Genomic DNA, 15,091 nt, shown 5'->3' on the forward strand with positions numbered 1-15,091 from the left:
TCCTATAACCTACCTCTACTTCTATCTGTACCCCTCAATCCCCTCATTCTTTAGGAACCTATCTATACCTTCCTTGAACCCCTGTAGCGTGCTCTGTAGAGTGCGAGTGGTGGGGATGGGCTTAGAGGAAAAAAAAAAGTATGGAGGGCAGATATTTTGTTATACAAATTACTCAGAATAAGCTTAAGCAGTCAGACTGTATTAGAAGGCGAAGCCCTCAGGGATAGATGTGCTATTGGAGGAGGACCCCCACCCCAGGCTTTCTCCTTTGTCCAGCAATGATTATTGGCTCTCACACTGAAGTCTTCTGCCAACGTGGCCCCTACTAGAAAAATACTGAAGATCACTATTCTAAAATCTTGTGTGTTTTTAACATTTTCTCTGTCTGCTCTTTAGTTGTCTATGCTACATTCATGTTTATGTTTATTAGGATTCATCATACAGTAAACCCCCTTGAATTTGCGGTTTGCGAATCGCAGACTCAATCTTTCATTGTATTTTCTTACCACCTCTTCTGGGAACTAAAGTCATGCTACACCAATCAGGAGCTGCTTTGATAGCATGTCAAAGCAGCTCCTGATTGGTGTAGCATGACTTTAGTTCCTGGAAGAGGCGGTCAGAAAATACTAAGAATGATCCCGCACCCGATTTTCAGCACCTGCCGCTGCCCCTGCAGCCCTCTCCTGCCTCTGATATGCTCCTAAACCGCTTTTGCAGTTTTTCAAAATTCATGGGTGCTCCTGGAATGGAACCTCTGCGAATTTTGGGGGAGTACTGTACTGCCTTTCATGCCATCAACACAGTTTACAGTCTCAGACATGGATCAATTTGATAACAGCACACGTGTGGTAAGAACAAATGAGGAAAAGCTCTACAATGCTACCACAAAGAATGTCTGTAAGCTTCACACACCCACCCACACATACGGTATTCAGGACTCATATGGCATCTGCGTGGCTCATCTGGATACAAACTATGACACCACAAGCACTCCTGCTCACCTTCGATTTCTGAAATCTTCTTCTCGGTCTCCTTTTCCATCACTTTCTGCCCATACGTTATTTCTGCCACCTGAGCAACTTTTTCTGCCTCTGTCTCAGGAAAATAAGATGAAGGCCTTAGTCCCTTCCAGTCATACTGTCATGATGGGATAGCTGTATGATAGTCAAAGATTAATGCTGATCACTTGCAACAATCACAGCCACATATAAAACCAGCATTAAATGCAGCTTCTTTTCATAATCACAATCATTGTCATTTCATCAAAAAATATCCCAATTGTTGAATTTATTTATAATAAATGTTGATATTTGGGGGCTGGAAGTATCCAAGAACCTTTGCAATGTACTGGCTACCCTGATGAAGCCCGAGAGTAAGGGTGAAACGGGCCCCGTTGAAATTTGATGAAAGCTAAATACATTTTTGATACAAAGGAATTCAAATAAGTTAAGTTCTGAAAAATTGAGTTCTCTGATACAAAACATGAATATAAGCAATTTTATATAAAAATTAGTAGGGATTTTTTTGACCAATGAGTAAAAATTGAATCTGTTAAAACTGTCAGACAAGTGATTTTTTTTTATAGTTTGCAGTCTGGTTTCTGAGGTCCTTTTCTCCTATTATAAATAAATTAAACAATTGGTAGATTTTGTGATGAATTGACAATAATTGTGATAATGAAAAGCAGCAGCATTTAATGCTGGTTATATATGTGGTTATAATAGCTGAATGATAACTCACAGGATACATTAATTTTAACAGTGCTATTCCTGGCCTGGGGAGAAGGGGGGTTAATTATTCTTTGAAAAAGGAGCACTACCCAATACGATAAGACTATGTGATAAAACCCATAGTGTGCATGCTCTGTGACAAATGTGTTGGCATAGATGGGCTCTCTCACACACCACTGGTGAGGTTATAAGCAAGCTGCCAATCCATGATTCCAGCATTTTTGGCAGAGAAGTGGAAAAAGCATGACCAGCTCGTGCCATGGAATTCTTTCTAATCACTCTGCATGTGTGTGTGCTCATGTATGTGTTACCTCTGTGCATCTCTGACCTGCAGGGAAAGGCAGTTTGAATGGAGTAGTTCCCAAATAGTCCATTGGTTCAGAAAGAATAAAATGAAACCAAAGGATTATATCTAACCATTAGATATTACTGTCAACAGATTTGCAAGGATGCATTTTACATCTTAATTGCAAGGTGCCACTGTAACGGCCACGTCACCAAAAGCTGGCGGAACACACAGCATCGATACACATAACTTAATTGGACTAATCAGTGCCAATAATTGGCAATTAACATCTCATAATTGATGCAAATTGGGGCGAATTAAAAGTTACATGCACGACTTGGAAAGTACGATTCTATAAAAAGTACGTACCAGTTGCAGTGTGTGAATCTGAAAAGTGGCATGGCTAGGGGCAGATTGTGGGTGTTTCCAAAAGTTAGGTACATTGTTGTAGAATATGCCTGATGCGTGCATAACTTAGGTGCACATATTAAGGCCTGGTTTTAGCTGGCTTAAATGCCTGCACCTGTTATGTGTTGCTGAGCAGTGCTAAGCGTGATTCTTTTTTTTTTTTATTTTAAAAAAGCATTTACAAAATATACATTTATATTTGTATGTCGACAGTGCAAAGAGCAAATAAAGATAGCTGCTGCTAGGCAGATTTTTGTACATTGAAAATGCTCGATATTTCCCCTGGACACTAACTATAATATGCCTCAGCTTAACACAGTTGTGCTGTGTTTGAGAACTACAAAAATATTGATTTAGTGTGCCAGAGCAGCCCTCAGTATATGAGCAGATTAAGCGAAATGTGGAAGCAACAGAAGCTGAGAGCTGAAAGATGCTTTGCCAGTGACAGAATTTGTCACTATTCCCGTCTCCACAGATCATCATGGGAAAACATCCCTGTGCCATTCTTTAAGGAGAGAGGAAAGAATCCGAGTAAGAATGGGCCCAGCCACTGACCCTCCAGCCTTGCATCGAAGAATGTTGATGCAGAAGGACTGAGGTTGAGACAGACACTAAGGACACACAAAGCAGTTCAGTTGCACCAGTGAGATCAAAAATAGATGCCCGAGAGCGAGCAAGGGTGGGGATGTTTTAATTAATACCTTTATGTGCTGGGCTTTCGGTTACATTTTATGAGCCTGACTTTGCAAAGCTCAGCTTATAGCAAAATGCAGCAAAAGTAGTTTGATCTAAAATTAAAGTAAAACTATAACATAAAAACAGTTCATATCTAAAAATGAACAGGTTCTGCGCCCTCAGTGATCGGCAGAGAATAAGGTATGGGAAGGGGAGGTAGCAAATGATCTCTGTAGTGAACAAAAATGTATAGACTGCTAAAGCTCATGGTTGTAGCAGCATCAGTGTCTGGATCTCATCATATCTAAGCTAAGCGTGATTCTATAAAATGTAAACACACCTTGTAGCATCACGCTAAGTGCCTTCTGATCTACACTGATTCTTTAGGCACAATTTATAGAATATAGCCCTCAGTCATCATACCATTATGAAAGCTATATGGTCCATTCACTAGGGGCTCCTTTTACTAAGCTGCATTAGCGTTTTTAGCGCACGCATTTTAGGACATTAATGCGCTAAACCCACGCTACGCGGCTAGAACTAACGCCAGCTCAATGCTAGTGTTAGCATTTAGTGCGTGATATTCCGCGCATTAATGCCCTAACGCGGCTTAGTAAAAGGAGCCCTAGGTGTCACAGTAAAATTTACACCTATGAAAATTGAAAATGCATCATCAAGGAGGGAAGCAGGAGAGAAAATCACAGTGTGAAAGGCATGTGGAGCAGTTCTTATGGAATAATTTTGTGTAACTACAGGTGCATCTGCATGTATTGGTTCTTTGCACATTTGTGATTAGGAGAAGAGAGGGGAGGCATAGTTTGAAAGGAATAACTCCATAACCACTACATTGCAATGTACACCGGGATATGCACTGTATGCAGAGTCCAGCTTCTTGGTGGTTCAATTTGTCTACGTATTTCTATTTTATCTCCCCTTTTACAAAACTGTAGAGTGTTTTTTAGCGCCACCCGTGGTGGTAACAGCGCGAATGATCAGAATTCTATGAGAGTCTGAGCTGTTACCACCATGGCTAAAAAACACACTACAGTTTTATAAAAGTGGGAGGGGTTAGTTTGTGATTACATATTCCATACTAGACAAAGGTGCTTTCTGTGTTCTGTGTGTTCGAAAGACATGGTTTTCTGCCAGGATTGACTGTGCAGGATTGATCCTTACTAGTCTGGTTTGTTTAGTTTTACAATGGGTGTATTGATGTTGTACTGATCACTGCAGTATGTAAGATGCTGCCTTTTCCTAGGTACACTCTTGTGTGACATGTGGATTGTTACTAAAAATCATGCTTTTCATACAGATGGGGGGGTGTCAAAAAATGATGGGCCCCGGGTGTCACATATGCTAGGTACGCCACTGTGTTCTTATAATATATCTTTTCAAGTTTTCCTCTCATGCCAAATTTGGCTGCATTTCATTAAGTGAGAGTTATTTGCCCCCAGACAGATGGGAAGACATCTTTGACCTTTTAAGTATGATTTCTTTCTAACATTCCATTGAGTTGTAAAGTACCGCACAGTATATAAAAAAGGACCCAACATCCCATGTAGTCAGGGCACCCTCTGCTGGCAGTAAGCAAGCACTACGTAACAGACCTTGTGAGGAATCTACCCATGTTGTCCTGCTGTAGGTTGTTAAAAGAAAACAAGGAAAATTATAAGAAATGAACTAAGGAGGGGGAACAAGTGCAGATACTGACCAATGAGAGCTTTCTTCCGGTCTGTCTCTGCTTCCTTCTCCACTACTTTTTGCTTCTGAGCTGCAATCAGGAGCTTGGTTTTCTCACTCTCCCTGATAAGAGGAGAAACCCAATAGCAATTATGTGACTACATTCCTTCTTTATGAGCACGCAACAGTGTACGATACCCCTCAAATCACTATCCATCCACTTCTAGATACGGATCAGGCTTCTTCTATTTATCTACAAGTGTTTTTAACACTATGCTACATTGCTTTTCTGATGAGCTCAAGCTGACCTAATCCAAGCCCTTTTTGTCCACTGCCAAGTCTAGATTTAGTCCTTTCTAGCCTGCTCCACTGTATACTTGAAGAAGTTTTCCTGAATCGACACATTATGCTTCCTCTCTAACCAAGTGCAAGCCCCACTTTAATCTTAGTCTTTAATCTCTAATTCTAGCATTGTAAATTTTTCTAGCAATCTTGACTAGAATAGCGACTGTCTTCAATGTGTATACAGTGCTCCCCCAGTCATTTGCGGTCGGTGATTCGCGGTCCTGGTCATTCACGGTATTTTCCAACCGCGAATGACCGGGCAGGAGAGGGCAGCCAGAGCGCCAGCGAGTGAAGGAAATCACTCGCGGTATGCTCCGACCGCCTCTTCCTGTACTAAAGTCGGGCCTCACCAATCAGGAGCTGGGTGTCAAAGCTCAGTTCAAAATCAGAAACACACTATCTATAAGATCCTTTCCATTGCTAGCAGAGCTTGGGTGTGAGCCTAATTTAAACATCTTCCTAAAAATCAGAGAATTTCTTTCCCATCTTCTGTGCTGACTGAGACAAAACACTCTATAAATGAGAGGGTCGCTAAAGAATATTCTTGTTTGTGTCTTATAAAAAAATGATTTTCTCGAGGCCAGAAATACCAGGCTACAGCTCTTTAACAGATCATACAGGGCATGCCAGCATGCATTTACAAAAACAAGATTGCTAATCTGTTCCAAGATTCTGAATGCCACAGTCATGACCTTTAAACTTACATCATCAATATTATCTCAAGCTTTCTTCAAATTACAGCTTCTTTGGAAATTGATTTTTAACAGGAAGGGAATTTCAGACAGTAAAGAGTGCGATATTGACACTGATTCTTGATTATTGCAATGCCCTCTATTTGGGTTTGCCAAAATATGTTGTTCGGGCATTGCAATTAGTACAAAACGCTACGGCACGATTAATTGTTGGTGCTACCAAGTTTGAGCATGTAACACCAATTTTGTTTCAATTGCAATGGTTGCCTGTTTAGGCTTGGATTTACAAGTTGATCATGCAACTACCAATAGCAGTTAGCCATCTTTTCAAAATGTATCAACTAATTAGGAAGCTGCGCTCTGAGGAACAACATTGCCTGGAAGTACCCTCATTGAGACAGGTGAGATTGGGGATCTATCGTCATTTCACAATAGCAGCTCAAGGTGAGTTGCTGTGGAATAAATACTTTACCACTTGAAGTAAAGAAAGCATCTACATTATTGAGCTTTAGGAAATTGCTAAAAACTGAATTGTTCATGTGATATTTTTCAGAATGATCTGCGTTTTGCTCTATAATTTGGCAAGGAAGCAGATTTGATGTTTATGTATCTTTTGTATTGTAAATTATATTTTTAATGTTCGTATTTTAACTGTGAATGTTATTGTGTAACTCACACAGAACTAAAGGATGTAGCGAATAAGAAATTTTTAATTAAATAAATTAAATAAATAAATAGGGAGCCAGGACAGCTCACAGAAATGTTATCCCATCCCTTAGCTGCCACATTCTGGATCACTTGTAATTTATTCTAAGACACAAATATACCACACTCCTATTAATGGGAAAGAGGCTCAAGAGCAAACCACCTCAGGGTAATCCCTTGAATTCTATAAAGGTCGCTCAAATTTGGGTATGGATCCCAGATCCCCTTGCAAACTAATTAATGACAATAATTAGTCACGAATAATAATCGGCACTAATTAGGATTTACACACAGATCTACCTATGTGCTATAACAGTGTTCTTCAACCACCGGTCCATGGACCAGTGCCGGTCCACAGAAATTTCCTGCCGGTCCACAGGGCCAGCAAGTGCATTAGGCCCAAAACAGAGTTCTTCAACCGCCGGTCCACGGTGTGATCGATGCGGCGTTATCTTCGAGCCAGCTCCCTCTTCCTAACTGATTCATGCACGAAGCCACGGGCAGCGGCTCCTACGGGCATCCTGCGCCTGAACCGGAAGCCTTCTCTCTGACGTTGCAACGTCAGAGGGAAGGTTTCCAGATGAGGCAAGGGACGTACAAGGTGCAATTAGTACTATTATGGGGGGAGGGGTCTGGGATGGAGATTGGGTAGAGATGGGCGGGGTCTGGCCCACGACTTAGCCCAGTGTTCTTCAACTGCCGGTCCACAGAATAATTCTTTTATTTCTGCCGGTCCATAGGTGTAAAAAGGTTGAAAAACACTGTGCTATAACACTGCATGCCTAAATTGTCTCATGCCCAACTCAAAAGGGGAGTCACAGAATTTCCAAAATTTAGTCACAGCGTTATAGAACAAAGTTATTTAACGTACCCAATTGCCACTCATTGTGTACTAGCATTTACACAAATCTGCACTAAGCACTGTTCTATAAAGTTTGCTTAGTACTAAGCGACCTTTATAGGCTCGGATCTTAACAGTGCCTAATTTTGGGCACTGTTTAGTGAATCTGGTCCAATGTGTCACCTGGCACTGCTAGGAAAACATTCTTCCTGAATGAGCTTACAGGGTTTGACTTGGCCTGATCTATGAGTTGGTGCTTCACAGCTCTCTAGTTCTCATTAAACTTTTGCCTGCAGCGGCTTTTGTCATGAGATGGAACTTACATGAGCTCATAGTTCTTCCGGATGGCTTCAGGTATATTGGGTTTGGTCACCCGGACAGCCTGGAGGAGAAAAATACAGTAGACTCTCTGTTAACTCGAACTCAAGCAACCAGAAAAAAAAATCTAAGAAATACTGTAATACTTTCAATAAAAATGAAAAGGGGAGAGTGTGCCGCAGTGGTTAAAGCTACAGCCTCAGTACCCTGAGGTTGTAGGTTCAAACCCACACTGCTTCTTGTGACCCTGGGCAAGTCGTTTAATCCCTCCATTGCCCCAGGTACATAAAAACATAAGATCTGCCGCTCCTGGGTCAGACCAGTGGTCCATCGTGCCCAGCAGTCCGCTCACACGGCGGCCCTTAAGTCAAAATCTAGTGCCCTATTTGAGTCTAGCCTTACTTGCTTATGTTATGGTCCAGCAGGAACTTATCCAACCTTTTCTTGAATCCCTGAAGGGTGCTTTCCCCTATAACAGCCTCTGGAAGAGCATTCCAGATTTCTACCACTCTCTGAGTGAAGAAGAACATCCTTATGTTTGTATGGAATCTATTCTCTTTTAACTTTAGCCAGTGCCCTCTCGTTCTCTTCACCTTGGAGAGGGTGAACATTCTCTCTTTCTCTACTAAATCAATTCCCTTGAATATTTCAATCATGTCCCCTCTCAATCTCCTCTTTTCAAGGGAGAAGAGGCCCAGTTTCTCTAGCCTCTCATTGTATGGCAACATTAGACAGATTGTGAGACCACCAGGACAGAGAGGAAAAAATGCTTGAGCATCTGAATAAATTCATGAAAACCATTTTGAGCTCCCCTGGGAGAACGGTACAGAAAATTGAATGAATAAATAAAATATAATCAATTTCTGGTGGAAATTTAAGTGTAAACTTAGCACGCCACACCTGAATAGGCCCACGCTTTGCCTACCATATGTCCAGTAGTTTGTCTGGAACATTTTATGGTATGGCATAGTATGGAGTATAGTTAATGTGACCATATGTCCTGTTTTGAATGGGACCGCCCTGTTTTTAGCTCACCTTTCTGGTTGCCCCCATTGCACAGCTTCAGGATGCCAAAATGTCCCTTTTCAGAAAGAGTGGGAAAGGCAAGCTAAAAACAGGCCACTGCCTCCTATTTCTCCATGCTACCGACGCACTAACAGATCATCTCTTTCCCCCGATGCCAATTCTGACGTCGGAGAGGAAAAAAATAAATGGTCACAATAGGAATAGTATTAGTTAGGCCTATTTTTAATAGTAACTCTCAAGCAACCAGAAACTACATTTATCCAGCATCTATCAATCCCTATGGGTGCCAGTTAACTGAGAGTCTACTGCAATAGCAACATATCTCGGGCTGGGGAAAAGCAGTGTCTCCCCAACTTCCATCAGACCCCAGCACACACTGATTGTTGGAGGTGCTTTAGGACAATGGAAGCAGTGTGAAAAAAAGCACCATGAAGTTAGCAGATGATAAAGGCTGACTACCTCACTTTGGGTTAACTTTATAAAAAGGTACCTAAATAGAGAGGACAAGAAGGTACCTGTTTGTAGCCCATTTTATAAAGACAAAAAGGCACTTATGTGTGTCGCAATCTAAGAAAAGGTACCAAGTCTTGAAACTGAACCCTGAAAAAACTAAATATTTTCTTGCAAGTCCTCGTGACAAGATTAAAGAATCAATGATACATCTGAATGGTTTTGACTATCCTATAGAACAGTTCATAAAAATATTGGGAGTGACTTTAGATCGACACCTTACCTTAGAACAACACACAGATTTGTTACTCAGGAAATGTTTCTCAGTTCTTTGGAAACTCCGAACTATTAAGAAATATTTTGATACAGCTTCCTTTCGTTTGTTAGTTCAGTCATCGATACTGAGTATCCTTGACTATTGTAATATAATCTACCTGCGCGCCTATAAGAAAATCTTCAAAAAACTAAGAGTGGTTCAAAACACTGCTGTCTGACTGATTTTCAGTCTGAAAAAATGGGAGCATGTTACTCCTTATTACCAAAAATTACACTGGATACCGATTAAGGCTAGAGTTTTATTCAAATTTGCATGTATTTGCTTCAAATCAATCTTCGGTATGTCCCCAGGTTACCTTGTTTCCCATTTCTCTTTAAATCAAAGAGTCCAGTTATTCACATATCCTACTGTCATATCGTGTCATTTGAAGAGATTTCTCGAGAGAACTCTCTCTTTCCAGGCAGCCAAAATGAACGCCTGGTTTGGCAAAATCATGCCAGGAGTCTCATCCTATTATTTTTTTTAGAAAACTATTAAATACACAGTTATTTGACAAATTTGTAACCCAAGCTTCCTAATTGCTTTTTAAATATAACATGTATTGTGTACATTCTAGAAATTGATGTATCTTTTTAACTGTATTTGCGCTGGATGTTCAGCCTTATCTGCTGTGAACCGCCTAGAACCATTCGTGGTCTGGCAGAATATAATAAATTATTATTAAATTATTATTATTGAGAAACGATGCAACAATGTCAGTTAGGTTCTATTTATCAAATACAAAACAGGGGTGGGTGGGAGGGGGAGGGTTTTGCATTGGAATTTGATTCGGGGAATTTATGGATAGTTTCTTGTAGGTATTTACTTTTTCCGATTATTTGGTGGGAAGATGGGGGAAATAATTGTTCATTAATGTCTATAAGTTTAATGTGCTTTTCTTGTAATATTATATATATATGAATTGTTTGTTTGCACAATTGTAGTTTGGAAATTTTATAAAGATTAAAAAAAAAAAATACAAAACATTTGTTAATCAAAACGGTGTATCTCTGGCAAATGAAATGATAGAAAGATGTGGTTTGTTGCATCTGAATCAGCATTCTCTGGTCATCTCTTGCCTGGACTACGTTAACGCTTTATACCATGGAATTACAAAAAAAGAGATCTGCACGCACTAAAACCGCTATCGCAGCTTAGTAAAAGGAGCCCTTAATTTCAGCCCACTTTAGTTGGACTGCTACATGTTACCCTGCGCCCTTTTGTTTTTTCCTGTGTGTCTATTTTCTTTATTTATATTGTAGTTCTCCCTTTTCCACTTGTTTCAGTATGCCCTTTGGTCTTATTTGTCTATTGTTTTAATCAATGATGTTGTTTCTTTGTTATAATCTGCTCCCCCCTTGATTTTATTGTACAACCACCCTGAAATTTTTGATAAGGCAGTATAACAAATTTTTAATAAACTTGGAAAGTTGGATTACTTAGCCAGCTGAATAACTCAATTTCTAAGATTTGGTCCCTTTTCTTGGATTATGACACAAGGAGAGTGTGGTGCAGTGGTTAAAGCTATAACCTCAGCACCCTAAGGTTATGGGTTCAGACCCACGCTGCTCCTTGTGACCCTGAGAAAGCCACTTTATTCCCTCCCCCCATCGCCCCAGATACATTAGATAAATTGTGAGCCCACCAGGATAGACAGGGAAAAATGCTTGAGTGCCTGAATAAATTAATATAAACTATTCTGAGCTCTCTTGGGAGAACGGTATAGAAAACTGAATAAACCCCACACACATTTACAACAGCTTAAGAGCAGGTTACACATTGTGTATTATATACGTAGATCACAACTCTGTGTGTGTTCCACTCAAACCCACTCCCATATAACTACCCCAGTCAAATGTCTATGAATCTGAATTGTCATCTCAGTAATGAACGTGTGACAAGGACATGAGGAAGGAAAAGCTCTCTACACCAGTGCTTCTCAGCCCAGCCCTCAGGGCACACCCGGGTTTTCAGAATATCCACAATGAAACAAAATGCATGAGAGAGATCTGCGTACTCTGGCTCCTTAACATGCAAATCTCTCTTACGCATATTCACTGTAGATAACCTGAAAACCTGACTGTCTGAGTGCACCCCGAGGACTGACCCTACACTCTCATACCTGCTATTTCTGGCACATCTAAAATCTTTTTTAAAAGATGTGCTGTAACACTCTTCATTGAAATGTAACCACAAAGTATTTCTTATTCACTGCCAACCCCCCCCTCCCCGAAGAAGATAAGTGTGAGAGCAGTTTGGAAGAAGGGAAAGGAACATCACTACTGCATAAGCACTGAGGCAGCAGTAAATCATAACTGCACCCAGATGACTGATGGTATACTGTAGTTCCTGGCTCAAAGTCCCACTAAATTGCACTCCTGCATCCAGCCATGTCCTACTACCTTCCTAGTTACCTGGATAATTAGCCCAGGTGCCATGGTTGTCAGATCCTGCTGTAGAGCCAGCTTCAGGTTTTCATCGATCTGATCTGAAAAAGAAAATGATTTAGAGAGATAAATTGCTGTGGTGTGATGACAGAAAAGGGATAAGTATATTTGGTCCTTTGTGTAATGGAAGATTAGGTTATTACCTTTGCTTCTCTTCTTTCTCGTAAACAGAAATATCAATCTAGACCAATGAAAATTTACCCTCCTTTACTGTGAAATCTGTAGAGAGCCTAATTTACATATTCTTCTGTTCCTCCTCCTCTCACTCTGGGTTATGCTGGATTTCTTTATTCTGTATCAAAGCAGTTAGTCAGTCCTAGTGTGTGTAAAACAAGAGAGAGGGGACACAGGGCTTCTCCCCGCCACCCCTCTGGTGGAATGTGCCTTTACTCCCACAGGAAATTGTTTTCTGCTCCCGCCGAAGAAATTGCTAGATGAATCCATCTTGAAATGGTTGCCTTTGTTGCTGACTGACCCCGTCATGCTGCATCCATACGAAACTCGTTCATCATCTCTAAATAGAAGAACTCCTCTTCGGACATCCAGGCATTTCAGGATCTTGTCTTCTTTCTTTGCTCCTTAGGGTAAAAAGGCCGGGTACCTTCGGTAGGAAGGTACCATTCGAAGCGAGTCAATATCTCTAAAATCTTGAGGAAAGATTCCCTGCAGGACAGAGGCTGCAATTCTGATACCCTTCTGGCCGAAGTCACGGCCACTAAAAACACAGAAAGGCTAAGACCATGGCAATTGGAGCTATGGTCGGATCTGTGTCTCTCTGACTGCACCAGCTCTGGAAACACTTCCAAGCCTTTGTATAGGCTGCCAAAATGGACTGTTTCCTAGATCTTAGCAGGGGTGGTTATCACCAAGTCCGAATAGCCTTTGCACACAAAGGCTTCACGTTCAAGAGCCAATCTGTAAGACCAAAGTGGTCTGGATCCTCCAGGACAGTGAGGCCTTGTGAGAGGAGTCCCAGATGACAGGGAAGCCTGAGCCCCTTGCCCCTCTGCAGATGCACCAGGTCTGCATACCATGGCCATCTCGGCCAGTTCGGGGCAACCATAATTACTTGCCCCTTGTGGGACTGTATCCTTTGGAGGACTCTTCCTTTAATCGGCCATAGGGGAAACACATACAGAAGCTCTGCTTGAGGCCAGGGTTGGACTACAGCATCCAAGCGATCACTTCCTGGCTCATTTCTTCAACTGAAGAACCAAGTGGTCTTCTTGTTGCTGGAAATCCGCTTGCATACTGTCCACTCCTGCTACATGTGCTGCCAAGAGAGCCAACAGATGGGCCTCGGCCCACTGGAACAGCATTTGAGCTTCCTCTGCTTGCTTCCAGAAGAAAGACCCTGCTCCGATCTCTATCGAACAGTATTCCCAGGTATTCCAAGGATTGTGTTGGAGCCAAGTGACTCTTTCTGAACTTTATCACCCAGCTGCGGCTCTGCAGAAGCTGGACCACTTTGGCCACTGCTGCTTTTCCCTCTGCCTCAGATGAAACCCTTATTAATTAATCGTCCAGGTAAGGGTGCACCTGCATCTCTGCCTTGCAGAGGGGTGCCACTATCATGACCATTATCTTGGTGAAGGTGCACGATTCTGTAGCTAGTCCAAATGGAAGAGCAGAGAAGTGGAGACGATGTTCTAGTACATGGAACCTCAAGAACTTTCTGTGAGCCAGGAAGATGGGAATATGCAGATAAGCTTCTGTCAGATCTGGGTTGGATCAAGGGAGGCAAGGAATTCCCCAGGCACCACCAATGCAATAGCTGACCAGACCATTTCCATGCAGAAGCAGGGGATCTTGAGGGCTGCATTGACTGACTTCAGATCCAGGATCAGTCTCCAGTTGTCTGAGTCTCTTTTGGGCATAATAAAGTATACTGAGCATCTGCCCAAGCCCAGTACGGTCTCTATGGCTCCTAAATCAATGAGTCTCTGTACCGTCACCAGAACTCTAGTTGCTTTGTCTGGATTTCTCACAGGAGAATTTACAAAGAGATCTGGAAGGGGTTGAAAGAATTCTAGCTTGTACCCCTCCTGAAAGATGTGCAGCACCTAGCGATCTGAAGAGATCCGTATCCATGCCTGTGAAAACTCTGTCAGCCTCTCCCCCTCCCGAGGAGGGGGGACTATATGCCTGATGTCATTGCTGCATTTTGGAGGCTGCAGTGGAGCAGAATCTGGGACTGGGGGAACCTGGTGCTCCTGAACCTTTGAATCGGGCCATGAAATGTCCTCTGGGACGCAGACACTTCTAAGTACTATTGAAAATACCTTGCACCACAAAAATTTCCCCGACTGGATTCTCGCAAGGTCCGAAGTCTGCTGTCCGGTAAGGACTTTGGCTTATAATCCGCCACACTGGCCATCAGATCATTGAGACCCTTGCCAAAGAGCAATTGCCCTTTAAAGGAATGTTGTTAAATGTCACCTTAGAGGCTGAATCGCCAACCCATTGCCTGATCCTGAACATTCTGTGGGCAGAGATGGCATATGCTGAGACCTTACTCAAGCCCCTAAAAAAGTCATACAGTACATCTGCTATGTAATTAACTCCTGCCAGGAGGAACTGGGGTTTACACTACTGTCATCAGGGTCTCCTGCCCAGCTGAGCTTTGAATGGCATGCTCAGGCAACAGATGACGCCATGGCAGACGCCTTTGGGCCTAGCTCCACAGCCTCAAACTGTCTCTCAATGACAAAATTCAGTCTGAGGTCTTTGGAGTCCTTCAGAACCACTCCACCTTCACTGGGAAGGGAGGTACATTTAGTAACCTGCGCCACTAGGGAATCCACCTTTGGTGTGTTAAACAGGTGCTGGAACTCGGTATCCATTGGGTAGAACTTAGTCATAGACTTGGCTACCCTCAGGGGCCCCTCAGGAACCTTCCAGTAGTCAGTTAGCATCCTGATAATGTCTGGATGCGAGGGAAAGTATGTCGCCTCTGCCTTTGTGCTGCTCATGAGCGAGCACTGTATAGCAGCAGTCTGGGGTGGATCCAGCTTTAATTCCTGGAGAGATCCTATAATGATTCCCTAAAGAGCAGATGGCTTGCACCGTCTGGTCCTTTCAGAAGTCCAGGGCTGCCATCTAATTGTGGTCTAGCCCACAAAGCTGAGATGCTAAATCTCAAAGCACGGAGACCCCGACTGAGAAAGCAGAG

At 42.3% G+C, this 15,091-nt stretch overlaps 1 protein-coding gene across 2 annotated transcripts in view; it reads right to left on the reverse strand.

The window, feature by feature from the left end:
* ERLIN2 (ER lipid raft associated 2) overlaps nt 1-15,091 on the reverse strand; it is a 56,529-nt gene that overhangs the window by 16,850 nt on the left and 24,588 nt on the right. For both annotated transcript variants that reach the window (XM_033949807.1, XM_033949808.1), the window contains exons 7-10: nt 11,887-11,960; nt 7,686-7,744; nt 4,811-4,902; nt 1,002-1,091 (exon numbers count right to left, since the gene is read on the reverse strand). In XM_033949807.1, the coding sequence (XP_033805698.1) occupies nt 1,002-1,091; nt 4,811-4,902; nt 7,686-7,744; nt 11,887-11,960 (315 nt within the window). The remainder of the gene's footprint in view (nt 1-1,001; nt 1,092-4,810; nt 4,903-7,685; nt 7,745-11,886; nt 11,961-15,091) is intronic.

Source organism: Geotrypetes seraphini, chromosome 6, assembly GCF_902459505.1.
Source record: "Geotrypetes seraphini chromosome 6, aGeoSer1.1, whole genome shotgun sequence".
Taxonomy (NCBI): domain Eukaryota; kingdom Metazoa; phylum Chordata; class Amphibia; order Gymnophiona; family Dermophiidae; genus Geotrypetes; species Geotrypetes seraphini.